This window comes from Podarcis tiliguerta, assembly GCF_965153285.1.
Source record: "Podarcis tiliguerta genome assembly, chromosome: 6".
NCBI classification, from domain to species: Eukaryota; Metazoa; Chordata; class Lepidosauria; order Squamata; family Lacertidae; genus Podarcis; species Podarcis tiliguerta.
Window position 1 is genome coordinate 32,746,490 of NC_139539.1, and position 12,942 is coordinate 32,759,431.

Below are 12,942 nucleotides of genomic sequence, written 5' to 3' on the forward strand. Positions count from 1 at the left end.
AAAGCAATGGAGACACCAATAAGGTGTGGCCTGCCTCAATGAGCTCAGCACCTGAGGGGGGGGGGTGATCAGGTTGTTGCCTCCTCCAAACTGTGTCCCAGACTACAATACAGTGATACCTCGGGTTAAGGTCTTAATTCGTTCTGGAGGTCTGTTCTTAACCTGAACCTGTTCTTAACATGAAGCACCACTTTGGCTAATGGGGCCTCCTGCTGCCGCTGCGCCGCTACTGCACAATTTCTGTTCTCATTCTGAAGCAAAGTTCTTAACCCAAGGTAATATTTCTGGGTTAGCGGAGTCTGTAACCTAAAGCGTATGTAACCTGAAGCATATGTAACCCAAGGTACCACTGTACAGTAAGCCCTCAACTTACACAGGGGTTATGTTTCAGAGATCGCACCTGAAAACAAAATCCTGTGTAGTCAAAAGACATTGGGTGCAATGGCAGGCAGGATTGCCACCATCTTTTTTCCTGGACACCCACCCCCGTTTTAAAAAAAGTAATTTTTTTGCCAAGTGATGAACCATGTGCTCATTAGCCCTTAGGTGATGTAACACATTTCTGTTGCATTCTGAGCAGTCCATGTGCTCTAGAGAGTTTCCTATCATTGGAAACCAGGCCACCTAATCTCAGTGACTACGTATTTTCAGTCCATTTATTGGCTTGATGCTTCTGGTATATATTGATGCATGTAAAACTGAATGACATCTTCCTGTAACTTACTCAAAAATCCTGTGACAGAAATGTCTATGAACTTCATGTATAACCAAAAGCAAACAAACATATTCAGAAGCCCATGAGGGTGCACAGTTCCATAAGTAAGAAAAATGGTATCATTTTCAAACACAAAGTACCTGACAAGATAAATGAGGCAAAACTTATATTAGTCTTAGAGATGGCAGAAATATTTTGGAGAGTCCGTTTAGCAGGTGCCAATTTAACAGCACTTCCACATGCCAACACAAAGGGTTGTATCCAAATCTCTCCACCACATGCCCCCAAAATGTGCTCTACAGGGTCCACTAACTCCCCAAAGCTAATTTTACAGGCAGACAGGAGGCTGAAGGATAAAGGAAGAGGAAGTTCTGTTGCATGCATGGAAGTCTTGTTTTAACTGACTGTATGTAAGCCACTCTGGGAAGGCTTTTGGCAGAAGAGCAGGGTACACATGCTCTAAATAAGTCTCTTGCACCAGTGGAGCTACAGTGTTTGATAAGGCCCTCAAGGAACATTTTATATTGATTGCAAGGATGGAAAAATATAATCTTGACCATCTAATATCTTATAAGCAGCTTAAATGACTGCTTTATTTCTGCATTGAGCTCCTCATTAAATATTTTCCCAAACGTGTACTGTGAAATCATTTCTATTTGCCACTTCTGTATCCTTTAATCTTCTAGCTCTGCCGCTGAGCCATGCCAATGCCACAACATAACATTCTTCCCAACTGACAGTGAGCCTTAGAGTTATTAGCAGCATGCTGCGATAGTTGCAATAGAATGAAATGAACACTGCAGAACCCGAAACATTTTATTTCTAGGCTCATACAACAGGTGTTCCGTTGAAGATTTGGTGGCGGCGGCAGCGGCAAAAACAAGCTGCAAGGGAAACTTGGGGAATGGAGTACACGTGCATGGTGATCACGTGTGGCTGGGAAGAAAAGCTGTAAAGCTAACGGAAAGTGAGGGAATAACCCATGAATAAATATGTTTAAATTGTACTGATTTTTACTGCCACTAGCTTTATTTACTATGTTAGGAAACAATCCTAACTTCTGACTAGGGTGCAGAGCCACTGACACCTCTGCAACCCTGCAGCTCAGGGAGAAAGTGGGGGGAGAAGAAAGGCCTGTATTTGACTTCTCTTGCTGGAATGTCACTTAGGATCCCGTGGATCTTTGGCCACCCCCACTTTCACTCATCCATTTCATTTCAGCAGTGCTTTTTAAAAGTCATTTTGAGTTGCCTCTGGCAATAATAGCTAACAGTAATAAGAATAAGAATACTGCTGGAGGAAACACCACTACCAGTAGTCTTCCAGCAGCCTAACCCGCTCCAGAAGCATATACCAGGCATTGTTCTGTTTGCCTGTTAAGCTCTTTATTGTTGCCTTAATGTTTTTATTGGCTTTATTGTATAAGGTGCCCTGAGAGTATTCATATATCAGGACAGCATATAAAATAAAAATATATGTAATAAGTCCAGAGATAGCAGCTAAGAGCTAGACATTTTTTGTCAACCCTATAAGCAAATATATGCAGTTATTTTTCTTCTATTTGAAGGAGCAGGTAGACAGTGGGCCAGTAGTGGGCCACTGGGCAATTTCTAATGGGCTACTTAATGTCTTCTAGAATTAGCATAAAGAAATCCATTTTACATTAAGTGCTGCTTGATCCTGAACATTCTTAAACTGAATTTCTACTCTTGTCTAACTCCTTAAAAGAGCAATGAAACAATTTTAAAGCTGTGTCATTAGTGAACTTTAGAACTGACATCAAGTAAGAGTGACAGTGCAGTCCACATAGGTTACTTTGTCACTCTCTGCTGACTCACTCCTACTCACTGCACCTATCACCTCTCATGTGTGGAAGCTACCCTTCGCAACCAACAATAAGCTAATGCTTATATTTTAACAAGAATCAAATTATGCACAATGCCAAAAGAAATATAAGTTAGCACAAAGGCAGTGAACTGGTTTTCATATTCACACAAAACCATGATTCATACTATGTTCACAAACTGGTAGGAGCCCAAGCAAGGCTTGATGTAGCTTGACCTCTCCCCTCTCCCATGCACCTGGGAGAAGGATCTGTGCAGTGTTTAGCTTTGCTTTCAGACAATCTTGATTTGTTATTACAACCCAGTCATTGTGGTTTAAAATAAACTCTAACTAAACAAGCCAGCTCTGTCACACATAACTTAAACGCGGCTTGTTTTGAAACTGATCAGTGTTTTAAATCACAACCTCTGGTTCATACATAACAAGACAGGATTCTCAGAAACCAGAAGTAAATGTTGCAAAAGTACTGTTCCACACTTGCAGGAGAGAGAATGGTAAAGCATGTGAGCCCAAAGTTTCACTCAAGCTGACGTGTGTCAAGTTCAACTCTGGATGGGCAGTAACACTCCCACTTTGACAAATGGGAGGGGACCACCCACCTGTCCATCACCTGACATCATTATGATAGCAGATAATTGGCAGGTGGGCGATTCCATCCACCTGTCAATGTTGGCCCGTAGGCATGGGAGAAAAAGTTCCAGCCTTCCAGGCCAAGAAGGTCCCCCACCCCGGCTCATATGACTAAGAACATGACATCTGAATTGAATCAATGTAATAAATAAGGAATGACAGGAAGCTCATTGTGTATAATCCCTCCTGCTCTCCCTATTTACATAACGAGATTGACAAGACAGCCTAACTGGGTAAGCCATGGACAGGTACCTAACGATGGTACCATGCTCCAAATTCCAGGATGATGGCTCACAATGTTTCATATAGATGCTAAATAGCACAGTAGATAGCCCCTGAGCAACTCAGCAACAGTCACTGATGCTACTTTCTGCGCCTAGAGGCAGCAGAGAAACTGCTGTAGTACAGTGTTTCCAGTTCTCAAAGTTCTTCCACAAGGACTCTGTGGTTTATGGTGTTGAAATCTGCTAGGCGGTCCAAGGAGAACCAACATGGCTACATTCACCCTCTCGTCCAATTAATTAATCAGGATGACCAAGGCTGTTTCTAGGCCTGAAGCCAGAATGAAGTGTTGAAATGTGTCTAGACAATCTGCTTCCTCTAGGCATACCTGCAAAAAGACTGTCCACCACCCTCTCAATCACATTACCCAGAAAGGGAATATTAAAGAATAGGTGGTATTTTTCTAGGTCCAGGTAGGTGACACTACTACTACCTGACCTTCAGGAGAGGTGATACTACCACTACTTTCAAGGTGGTTGGCATAACATCCTCATGTAGTTAGCCACCCCCTGCACTAATTCAATCAATTGATCCCCTCTTACTAGATTTCACTGACCATGATGGGCAGGGATCAAGAGGGCATGTTGACCTCACACAAGTGTCCTTAGCTATTTCCTTAATGTAGAACAGGAATCCAAAGTGAGTAGAAAGCAAAGACTATGCTGTATAATGGCTTTGCCAGCATCAGCAACATCTTTGGCAGACACCCAGACTGCACTCCTGAACCAAATACGTGAAGGAGTTCTGTATTCTGCAGCATTGGAAAGTACAGTGCCAACACACAATCCTAAGTATGCTTTCTCTTTTTCTTTTTAGTAATTCAGTAAAATGTCATAGTAATGAAGTCATTCGTTAAGTTATTAAATTGTGTCAAATATTTGCAGGAGTGTGAAACATTGAGAAGTGTTTCATATTCTGAAATAGAAAATACTTCATGAGAGCAGTTATTTTTCTCTCACACACCTAATTTCCATTTTTTTCTTTTGCAGATCTCAAAAGGGAAAGGGAGCAAACCTCATCCCCAGGGCTTTCACATTTCTGTCTTCTGCTCAATAACACAATTAAGAGCAGACAGCAGCCATTCAGATTGATTTTTCCCCCTCCCAGCACAAAAGGTTTTGAGGGAAAACCCCAAGACACACATCAATGCCACATCACACAAAAAGAAATAAAGTGTTATGCTGACATTAAGGTAACCTTCTCCAATCTGGTGCCCTTCAAGTGTTGTTGTACTGCCACTCCCATCATCCCAGCCCACTGGCCATGCTGGCTACAATGAATGGGAATTGGGAGCCAAACATCTAGTGGGTTACAGATGCACTATCCCTGGCATACGGTGGCACAAGCAAGATTCTGAGCAGACTCTTTCTTCTAAGAAACTAGAGCATCTGCTGCTTCAAAGAGCTTGTACTCCAATCCTAAACACATTCAGGTTGAAGATTCAATATGGCAGCACATGCTACTCAATTGCACAGCTTCACTGCTCCTTTTGCTTAGCTAGTAATACAAACACTGGAGTGGCTGGCTTGGCTTTTTGTGCAAATCAGTGCTCATGGTTTCTCTCCAAACAAAACACATAAAGTAACACAATGCTAAGCCAGCTGCTTCAGGGTTTTGTTTCTTGACTAGGCAAAAGGAAGGGTGAGGTGAGTGTAGAAACACACGGTGCTTAATCATGCTACTTGTTTGTGGTAAGACATGGTTTGTTTCTAAACATGGCCCACTGTTGCATGCAAACAGGGCTGGTAAGATACTCGTGAGACCTTTGTAGATCAAATTAAAGTCAAGACACTGCAAAGAAACAACAGTAGCTTAGAAGCCTAAAGTGAACAAGTTAAAAATAGAAGCCTGTTTTTCATATAGTCCGGAAATGGATGGTGAGCAGTTGCTGTGTCAGATCAATTCAGTACTTCAGAATATCCAAGAGCCAAGTTCAGTGAGGACCTGAAAGGCCACTGACACACAGAAGATTAACAGCAGGTAATCATTCTTCAGTCAAAGATTTCACTAATTTTGATGACAAATCCTGGTAAAACGTGGAGGTTAACTGTAATTGGACCACTGCATATTTTTATTTACTGTCCTTAGGAAGCAAATTTGTAAATGTTGGTTGTTTTTCAATTTAAGTTTTCTGAATCTTAAATCCTTTACAAGTTACCATGCCCAAAATGTCACCACTAAACAGAACTATGACATCAATGTAAGTAACAAACATTTTCATTTAAACAATAGCTGAGTCCATACCAACCTTCTAAAAAATATCTACACACTGTATCTTTAGAATACTAAGGCAGAAAAGGGGATTGTTTCCATCAGCTGTTGGTGTGGCACCAATCGCTAGCCACAGATTCCCATTTCTTTTGATAGTGGGTACCAGAGCAATTGAGGAACTACTGCTGAGGAACTACTGCTGTAAAAAGATAGCTGCTATTGGTTGATATGAGGCAGCCATGGTACTGTCTCCTGTTCTTTTCTCCCTTCAAAAGTGGTGGAAAGACACTGCATGCCAGCCAATGAAGCCTGCTTTCTGCTATGTTTACTGACAAAAAGGAACACCCTCCTTTCTTCAGAATTCCAAAAATACAGCTCCTATCTACTTCCTTGTGTCAGCAACATGAAGGGGTGGTTAGTACATTGAGGCAGTGCCACAAAGCCAGTGTCCCAACCCTGGTATAGCTGCCACTTACAAATAAGGTATAGGGGCAAGGCAGGGTGACCTAAGTGCAGGTAAAAGAATTCACAAGAGCAGAAATTATAGGACAAACTGTGGTGCAAAAGAGCCCAATTTCTATCTTACAAATCTAGAAGTTGTCGCCCTACAGCTATTAACAGCACAATCCTAGGCATGTTGATTCAGAAGTTAATCCCATTAAGGTCATAATGGGATTTATTATCCAGTAATTGGGTCTAGTATTGCAGCCAAAGTGAATGTTTGAAATTAAATATTACAACTGGGCAGTACACCTCAATTTGAGATCAAGGAATGACCTCCAAAACACCAAGATCCAATCCAATGCAGGCAAACTACAAAATGTTTTAAAATTCCTAACTCAACTAGTAAACATAAATCAACCAGGAGATAATAATGGAAGATTGATAAATCTAATAACCGAGATTCAGAAATAGACACAAGCTTGTCTTCAACAGCAGCTGATTCCAGTTATATAACAGAAAATGAAGTTGCAAGAAAAACTGAGAATTTCTTACTAAATTGAAAAGGGCACCCCTTATCTAGTATTCCACAGAGTACAAAATAATGATCTATTTAAATCCACACCATAAAAGTAATGTGCACAGGATTTAAAAGCTGGAGAGGGGCAAGGGCAGGGGTCAGCAACCTTTTTCAGCCATGGGCCAGTCCACCATCCCTCAGACGATGTGGTGGGCCAGACTATATTTTTTTTTGGGGGGGGTGAATGAATTCCTATCCCCCACAAATAACCCAGAGATGTATTTTAAATAAAAGCAAACATTCTACTCATGTAAAAACACCAGGCAGGCCAGATTGAGAAGGTGATTGGGCCGCATCCAGCCCACGGGCCTTAGGTTGCCTACCCCTGGGCAAGGGTCTTGTCTGGTACTGAAATGACATCAAGGCAGATTCCAAGCAAGCCTCCATGAAAAGAGCCTTCCAAACTCAGGTTACCACGACTGAGTAGGTCAACCTGCACGAGGCCATCTACCACACATAAAATGGAGGGGACATAAAAAAAAATAGACTCTGCTGAGAATGTTAGTATATGGGCAAGAAAACGTGGAGACAATAAGTCCTTCAAGTATCCCAGCCACAAAGCCCTAAAGGGCTTTAGTGGTCAAAACCAGAAGTTTGAATTGCACCTGTAAAATAACTAAAATCTATTAGATTCTGATAGCTTTTTTAAAAAGATATTCTCTGCTTGTTTTTATAAAGTGCTTCCATGTGACTATAGAAAACACTTGGAACGCTCATCATACACCATATCTGACAGAGGCGGGAAGGAGAGGGGGGGGGGGGGCGGGCAGAAGAAAATACACTAGGTATGGCAGCAAAGAATTCACACCAAACAGAAGAGGACATGGTGAGCTCTAATCCCAGCTTCAATGTCACAGAATGTGAGGTGTGGGCTTGCCAAGTATTAAAGCCAGTAATGGAGAGCAGCTAGCAGCAGAGCCCATGGCATGAAGTCCTTGTGCTCAGCCTGTTGCTGAGACTAGCAGAGTCACAGTGAGGAGAACAATGATCAGCACAATATTTGGGGGTGGGAATATTTTCCAGATGATGTTCCCATATGATTCTGACCTTCTGAGGGATCTCAACCATAAAGCAATTCAGCACAACTGCTAAGTCCACAGAACAGAGTATGTTCCATGCCAATAGCTGAGCAGAAGGCAATACATAGCCCAGGGATCGCTTCCCTGAAATAGAATGGAATGATTTCCAGTTTACTCAAGATTGCACAGGATTTACGCCTACCTCTGTGGGATCACACAAAAATCCAAGCCAAGAAGAGGGATGTCACCATTATATCAGTCACTTCCCCCAACTGGGTACAACACTTTATTTTCAGCCCACATGTAAGGCTGAAAGTAATTTCTAGAGCTTTCTAATATTAAGGAAGTGTTTGCTTGGCAAAACATAACAGTTGACTATGTGCAACAAAACACAGATCTTGTTCACATGTCATATCCTTTCAAACCTGATGTGACCAGCAGCAAAATCAGACACTTCCCCAAGAGCAGGCATAGCTCCATTTTTCTCAATTATGTTTTAAATACATTTGGAGATCACAATACTTTTAGTCTAAGAATTATCAAGGTACTACCAAATTTGGTGTACCAAGAGAACATCACATGTTCTCTTAAAAGGATTTCACTATTTGGCAAGCTGTACTACTCTTCAGATTAAGATTTCTTACCTATATTAAGGATTCATTGAATTCTGCAGTTACTGGCAAGCAGAACATTTACTGCCACACTAGAAATCAGCAACTCTTCATTTTTAAAACTTTTATGTAAGTATGTAAATATATGCTTCTTGGGCAATGAAACTCAAAGGTGAATAAGTAGTCATATTTCCACCAATCAGGGACACCCTGACAACTGGGAAACACTGGCTGCGAGCGCTCCAGTTGGAGAACATCCTTTACCAAAGGTGACATAGACTTTGAAGGCACTCAAACTCAGAACACAAGGGAGAAACGTGCTAAGAGGAAGGCATGCTTGGCAAATCCAAACCGTGATCAACTCCCATCCGGAAACCAATGTCCCCACTGTGGAAGGACGTGTGGATCCAGAATTGGCCTCCACAGTCACTTACGGACTCATTGTTAAAACCGTGTTTATGGAAGACAATCTTACTCAGCTACGAGTGATCGCCAAAGAAGAAGAAAAAGAATCAGGGATGCATTCCCTGCATGATTCCTTGACCATTCCCGTGCCCGAAATTATGCCAAAATAAGTACAAATGTACTTATTATGCATAATTTATCTTTTTTCACATTACTGAAACTTTGTTTATGCTCTTCTGTACTTATCAGGATGGATTAAAAAGATCACACCAGTTTTCTTTGGGCACTGAATGAAACTTTTACCTATCATTTTAGGGTAAATAGCAGAAGAATATCAAGGCAACATGTTCTAGTCACTCACAGTATCAAACACTTAAATATGATTACATATAAATTCTGTTTGCATGACAAGTGAATCATGCATGTGTTATTTAGATATTTCTAAATGTCTTAAATGTTTTATCTACTGCACTATGAAGATGCTTTTGTGATTTTAAGAGTATCCTCCCAGGATACTTTTGGTACTTGCAGTACATTAGGGATTCTATTAATAGAATTCTATGTTGCTTATCTCAGACCCTGGCACCTTGTGGTCTCTGTAAAGGTTGCCAAGAGAAAAGGTTTTGAAAGTCAAAAGTATCACAGCAACTCTTATATGGAAAGCAGTAGCCAAATCATAATCTTGAGGTTACTGACAATGCTTCATAAATTAACAAAGAACAATAATAATTTCAGTAGCTTTCAATGCTTTAGAAGCACATTAAGCTGAAACCATGGCCAGGCCAAATATAACTTTTCTAGGAGCTTCTTAGTTTGTAATGGTATCTTCCAATCTAGTGCCCTGGTTTAGAACTCTGTAGAGTCGTGTAAGTGAAAGGGCAGAATGTAAGGAAGGGAAGTCCCTCTTATAAATAGCTGTGACAGATAATGTTTTTACTGAAGCATATTCTATCAAGTTATGAACTCTCCTGTAGGTCAAGACCGAAAAAGGTAGCTTAGTATTAAACAAATTCCTCAGGCAATTCACAATTTAAACTGTAAACATGAAACTTTAGTCCACACTTACCAAACTAGTTTGACCTTGCCCTTCTCTCTTTTTTTTTTTTTGGGGGGGGGGGGGGAGATTTCCAGCCAAGTCTGGTTTGCCCATATATTCAATCCTCTCTCTTTTTGGAGGAAAGAGGAGACAATGTAGGTTAAGACTAACTGAATTTATTTGTATGGTCTTATCTTCCCCCAGAGGATTTCTGGTAAGAGAATGTAAGTGTGTTCACAGTAAATGGCAGAACATTGCATTTGTGCTGCAACAGGAGAAAGAAAACACAATTTGGGTGGATATTGCTATCCAGATAGCAAAACCCCTGCCAGAGCAAATAAATGAGAAGAGCATGGTGCTGACAGAAAGCAGTAAGTTACAAGAGATACGGCTGAGAGAAGTGTGATTCAACTGGCACAGCCACAGAAAGGTTAGCTATGTTCACTGGCACAAGGACTTTAAAGGCTGCACTCAAGGAGAACAGAGGAGAAAGTAGCTGATTTCAAGTTCCACTGATGCCCAGCATCTGCTGCAATGCCATCACCATGCGCCCTGCCATCCACAAGCAAAACAAGGCGCTACTTGTTCTCCATCCTACAGTGCCCAGCGAAGGCCGGGGATGTGTCTGTAAAGTGAAGCCAGCTCTCACCTAAGACTACTTCCAGTAAAGAAAGTGCAGCCCCCTTCCAGAAAATTGGAGGGGGGAAAGGGAGAGAGGCAGATCCTGCAAGGTATGAGTCATGCCATGGATCCTTGGCACAACCCTGTGTGCACCGCTGACTATTCCCACAAGGAATAATAGCGTTACTCCACCTGCGAAAGGGTCAATCCTAGGTGAAGAGGCAGGGAAATTAAAACTGGAGTGGTGGTGGTGGAAGAGGCAAAAGGGGAAAGAATGATGAAGAAAACTTTGATCCCAGTTCTCTAGAAGGCAGCGGGCAGGCTCTGCTGACCCGCCCTTCAAGCCTTCTTCTCTCCCCCATTCATCCTATCTATAGGTCATTACCCTAAAAGCAATGGGAAATGAGGCAGTGCTATCATCCGTAAGGTGCGGGGGGACAGGAGGTGGGTGGACGGGTCGGCATTCCCCTCCCTCTCGCCCCCCCCCGCCCCCCAATCCCTGCCGAGGGGCTGACAGGTCGAGGGAGGGAGGGAGGGAGTTTCGCCTCCCCGGGATACCTGGTGCAGCGCCGTCAGCCCGTCCACGTTGGCCGTGTTGAGGCGGGCTCCGCGGGCCAGCAAGCGCTTCACCTCCTCGGTGTCGCCGCTGGAGCAGGCAGCCAGGAAGACGGCGCCGTCCTCGAAGCGGACGCGGGGCCCGCCGCGGCGCCGGCTCCGGACGGGAGCCGCCGGCTCCAGCTCGGTCAAGGAGCCCTTCCAGCGCTTCAGCTGCTCCGCCCGCCGCAGACGCGCCGACTCGGCCCGCTTCACTCCCAAGTGCCCCGGCTCAGACATGGTGGAAGCGCCGCCGCTCGCTGCTGGGCCACCGACACCGCCTCGCCGCTCTCGGCGCACCAGGGACCCTCGCCGAACGCCTCAGCCCGGGGAAGAGCGAACGGGCTCTGCCGCCATCTTTACAACTTCCCCCTGCCCGTCCCTCCCCCTTCGCCCGCAGCGCCGGAGTTGAGTGCGGCGCGGGCGCAGACGGCGCCTCCGAGCATCATGGGAAAGGTAGTTCTGAGAGGGGGCTGCCCCGGTGGGGATCCTTGGGGGGACTACACCTCCCAGGATCCTCTGCGTCGCCAGGTCTGCCAGGTTACATTTTTTTTTTTTTGTCCGAGAGAGTAGGAAAAGAGGGAGATAAAAAATGAGAGAAGGAATGAAAGGTGGGTGGGTGATTATTGTGGCATTATCCCCGAGATATTGAGTGCCTTGAACAAAGGGGAAATGCTGAATTGTTATTATTCTTACTACCTGTAGCAGTATAGTGCTGCCACATGAGCATATTTAGGCAGCATTTTCCTCTGCTCGTTGCATGTATACACCAGGATAAGGAAGGGCTACCTAAGGAGGTGAGGAATGGAATTAGGCTGGGGGCTTTGCGTTAAAAGCTCGCTTCTTCCGTGGCATAGCGCTAAGTAAGTCAATTTTTCTTAGCTACAGCAAAACGAAGAAAGAGTAAATTGCTTTTGCAAACACAGAATGCAAAGCAAATAAAACTGATTATCTTGTATAAATCATAAACAGGAGTAATAGAAATGATTCAGTGGAGTAAAGAGATCTTCCTTCTGTGGGGTTAAGAGTAGTATAATGTATGGGCGTAGCCGGGATTTTGGTTAGGGCGGACAGGACTTTTTTGGGGGGAGGGGGGAACCGACGTGATTGGCCAGTTAATTAAGCATTTATATTGTTTTACTTGATCTAGAGGGCAATCCCCCTGCCCGCCCCCCTTGGCTAAGCCCATGAGATAATGCATGTTTCTGCAACATGGTCTTGGAGGGTATTGGGATTTGTAAAGCAGCTTAAGGTGTTGCTTTGATACTTACTTTGCCTCATTAGCTCCATCTTGTGGGTGGTTTAGCTCGTAGCATTCCTGGCATTTGTTTGAGAATTTAATAATTGGCCAAATGAGTATCACACATTATAGCTATCATTGGGCTTTATTTTAATTACCTGTCACCATTTGTTTGGTGGGGGAGCCCTAGAATCACTATAAATAGCGCATTCACAACATGGCAGCCATTTTAAAAGGCGGATAATATATCTATGTGCTTATGGCAGAGCAGCCTCTAACTGTGCAAGGAGTGTGATCCCAACACACACTCCCATCCTAATTTTGATGACAGAAAGGAGGGACATCTCAAATGGATGGGGGGGGATCCACCATGGTGGAAGTTCCAGCTGTGCCCTATCACCTGGGATAGCAAGTATAAAGCCCTCTAATGGGGCATTTGGGGGGTGGAACAGGGATCCAAAGTCCTGCATATTCCCAAGGGGCCCAGTCTTTGAAGCCCTCAGCTACACCAGCCAGGAGCTGACTGAGTGGAACTGGGGGCTTGAATAGGAGGGTGTTGTGTTATCACCTAGAATGAGATTCCACGTCTGCAGATGGGAGCAGACCCACTCCCTATGGAGGAACATGCACATACACTCTCGACTTTCCCTTAAAGCAAGGAAGTCTTGTAACTGATAATGTCATGCCTTAGTCTGCTGTCTAACCTGCACCA

General features: G+C 43.6%; 1 protein-coding gene across 26 annotated transcripts in view; it reads right to left on the reverse strand.

The window, feature by feature from the left end:
• Positions 1 to 11,425, reverse strand: part of PPP1R12B (protein phosphatase 1 regulatory subunit 12B) — a 106,276-nt gene extending 94,851 nt beyond the window's left edge. For all 26 annotated transcript variants that reach the window (XR_014512183.1, XR_014512184.1, XR_014512185.1 and 23 more), the window contains exon 1: positions 10,955 to 11,425. Coding sequence is in view for 17 of the 26 variants with exons in the window: in XM_083444279.1 (XP_083300405.1) it covers positions 10,955 to 11,230 (276 nt within the window). In the remaining 9 variants the exon portion in view is untranslated. The remainder of the gene's footprint in view (positions 1 to 10,954) is intronic.
• Between the last annotated feature and the right edge of the window lie 1,517 nt (positions 11,426 to 12,942).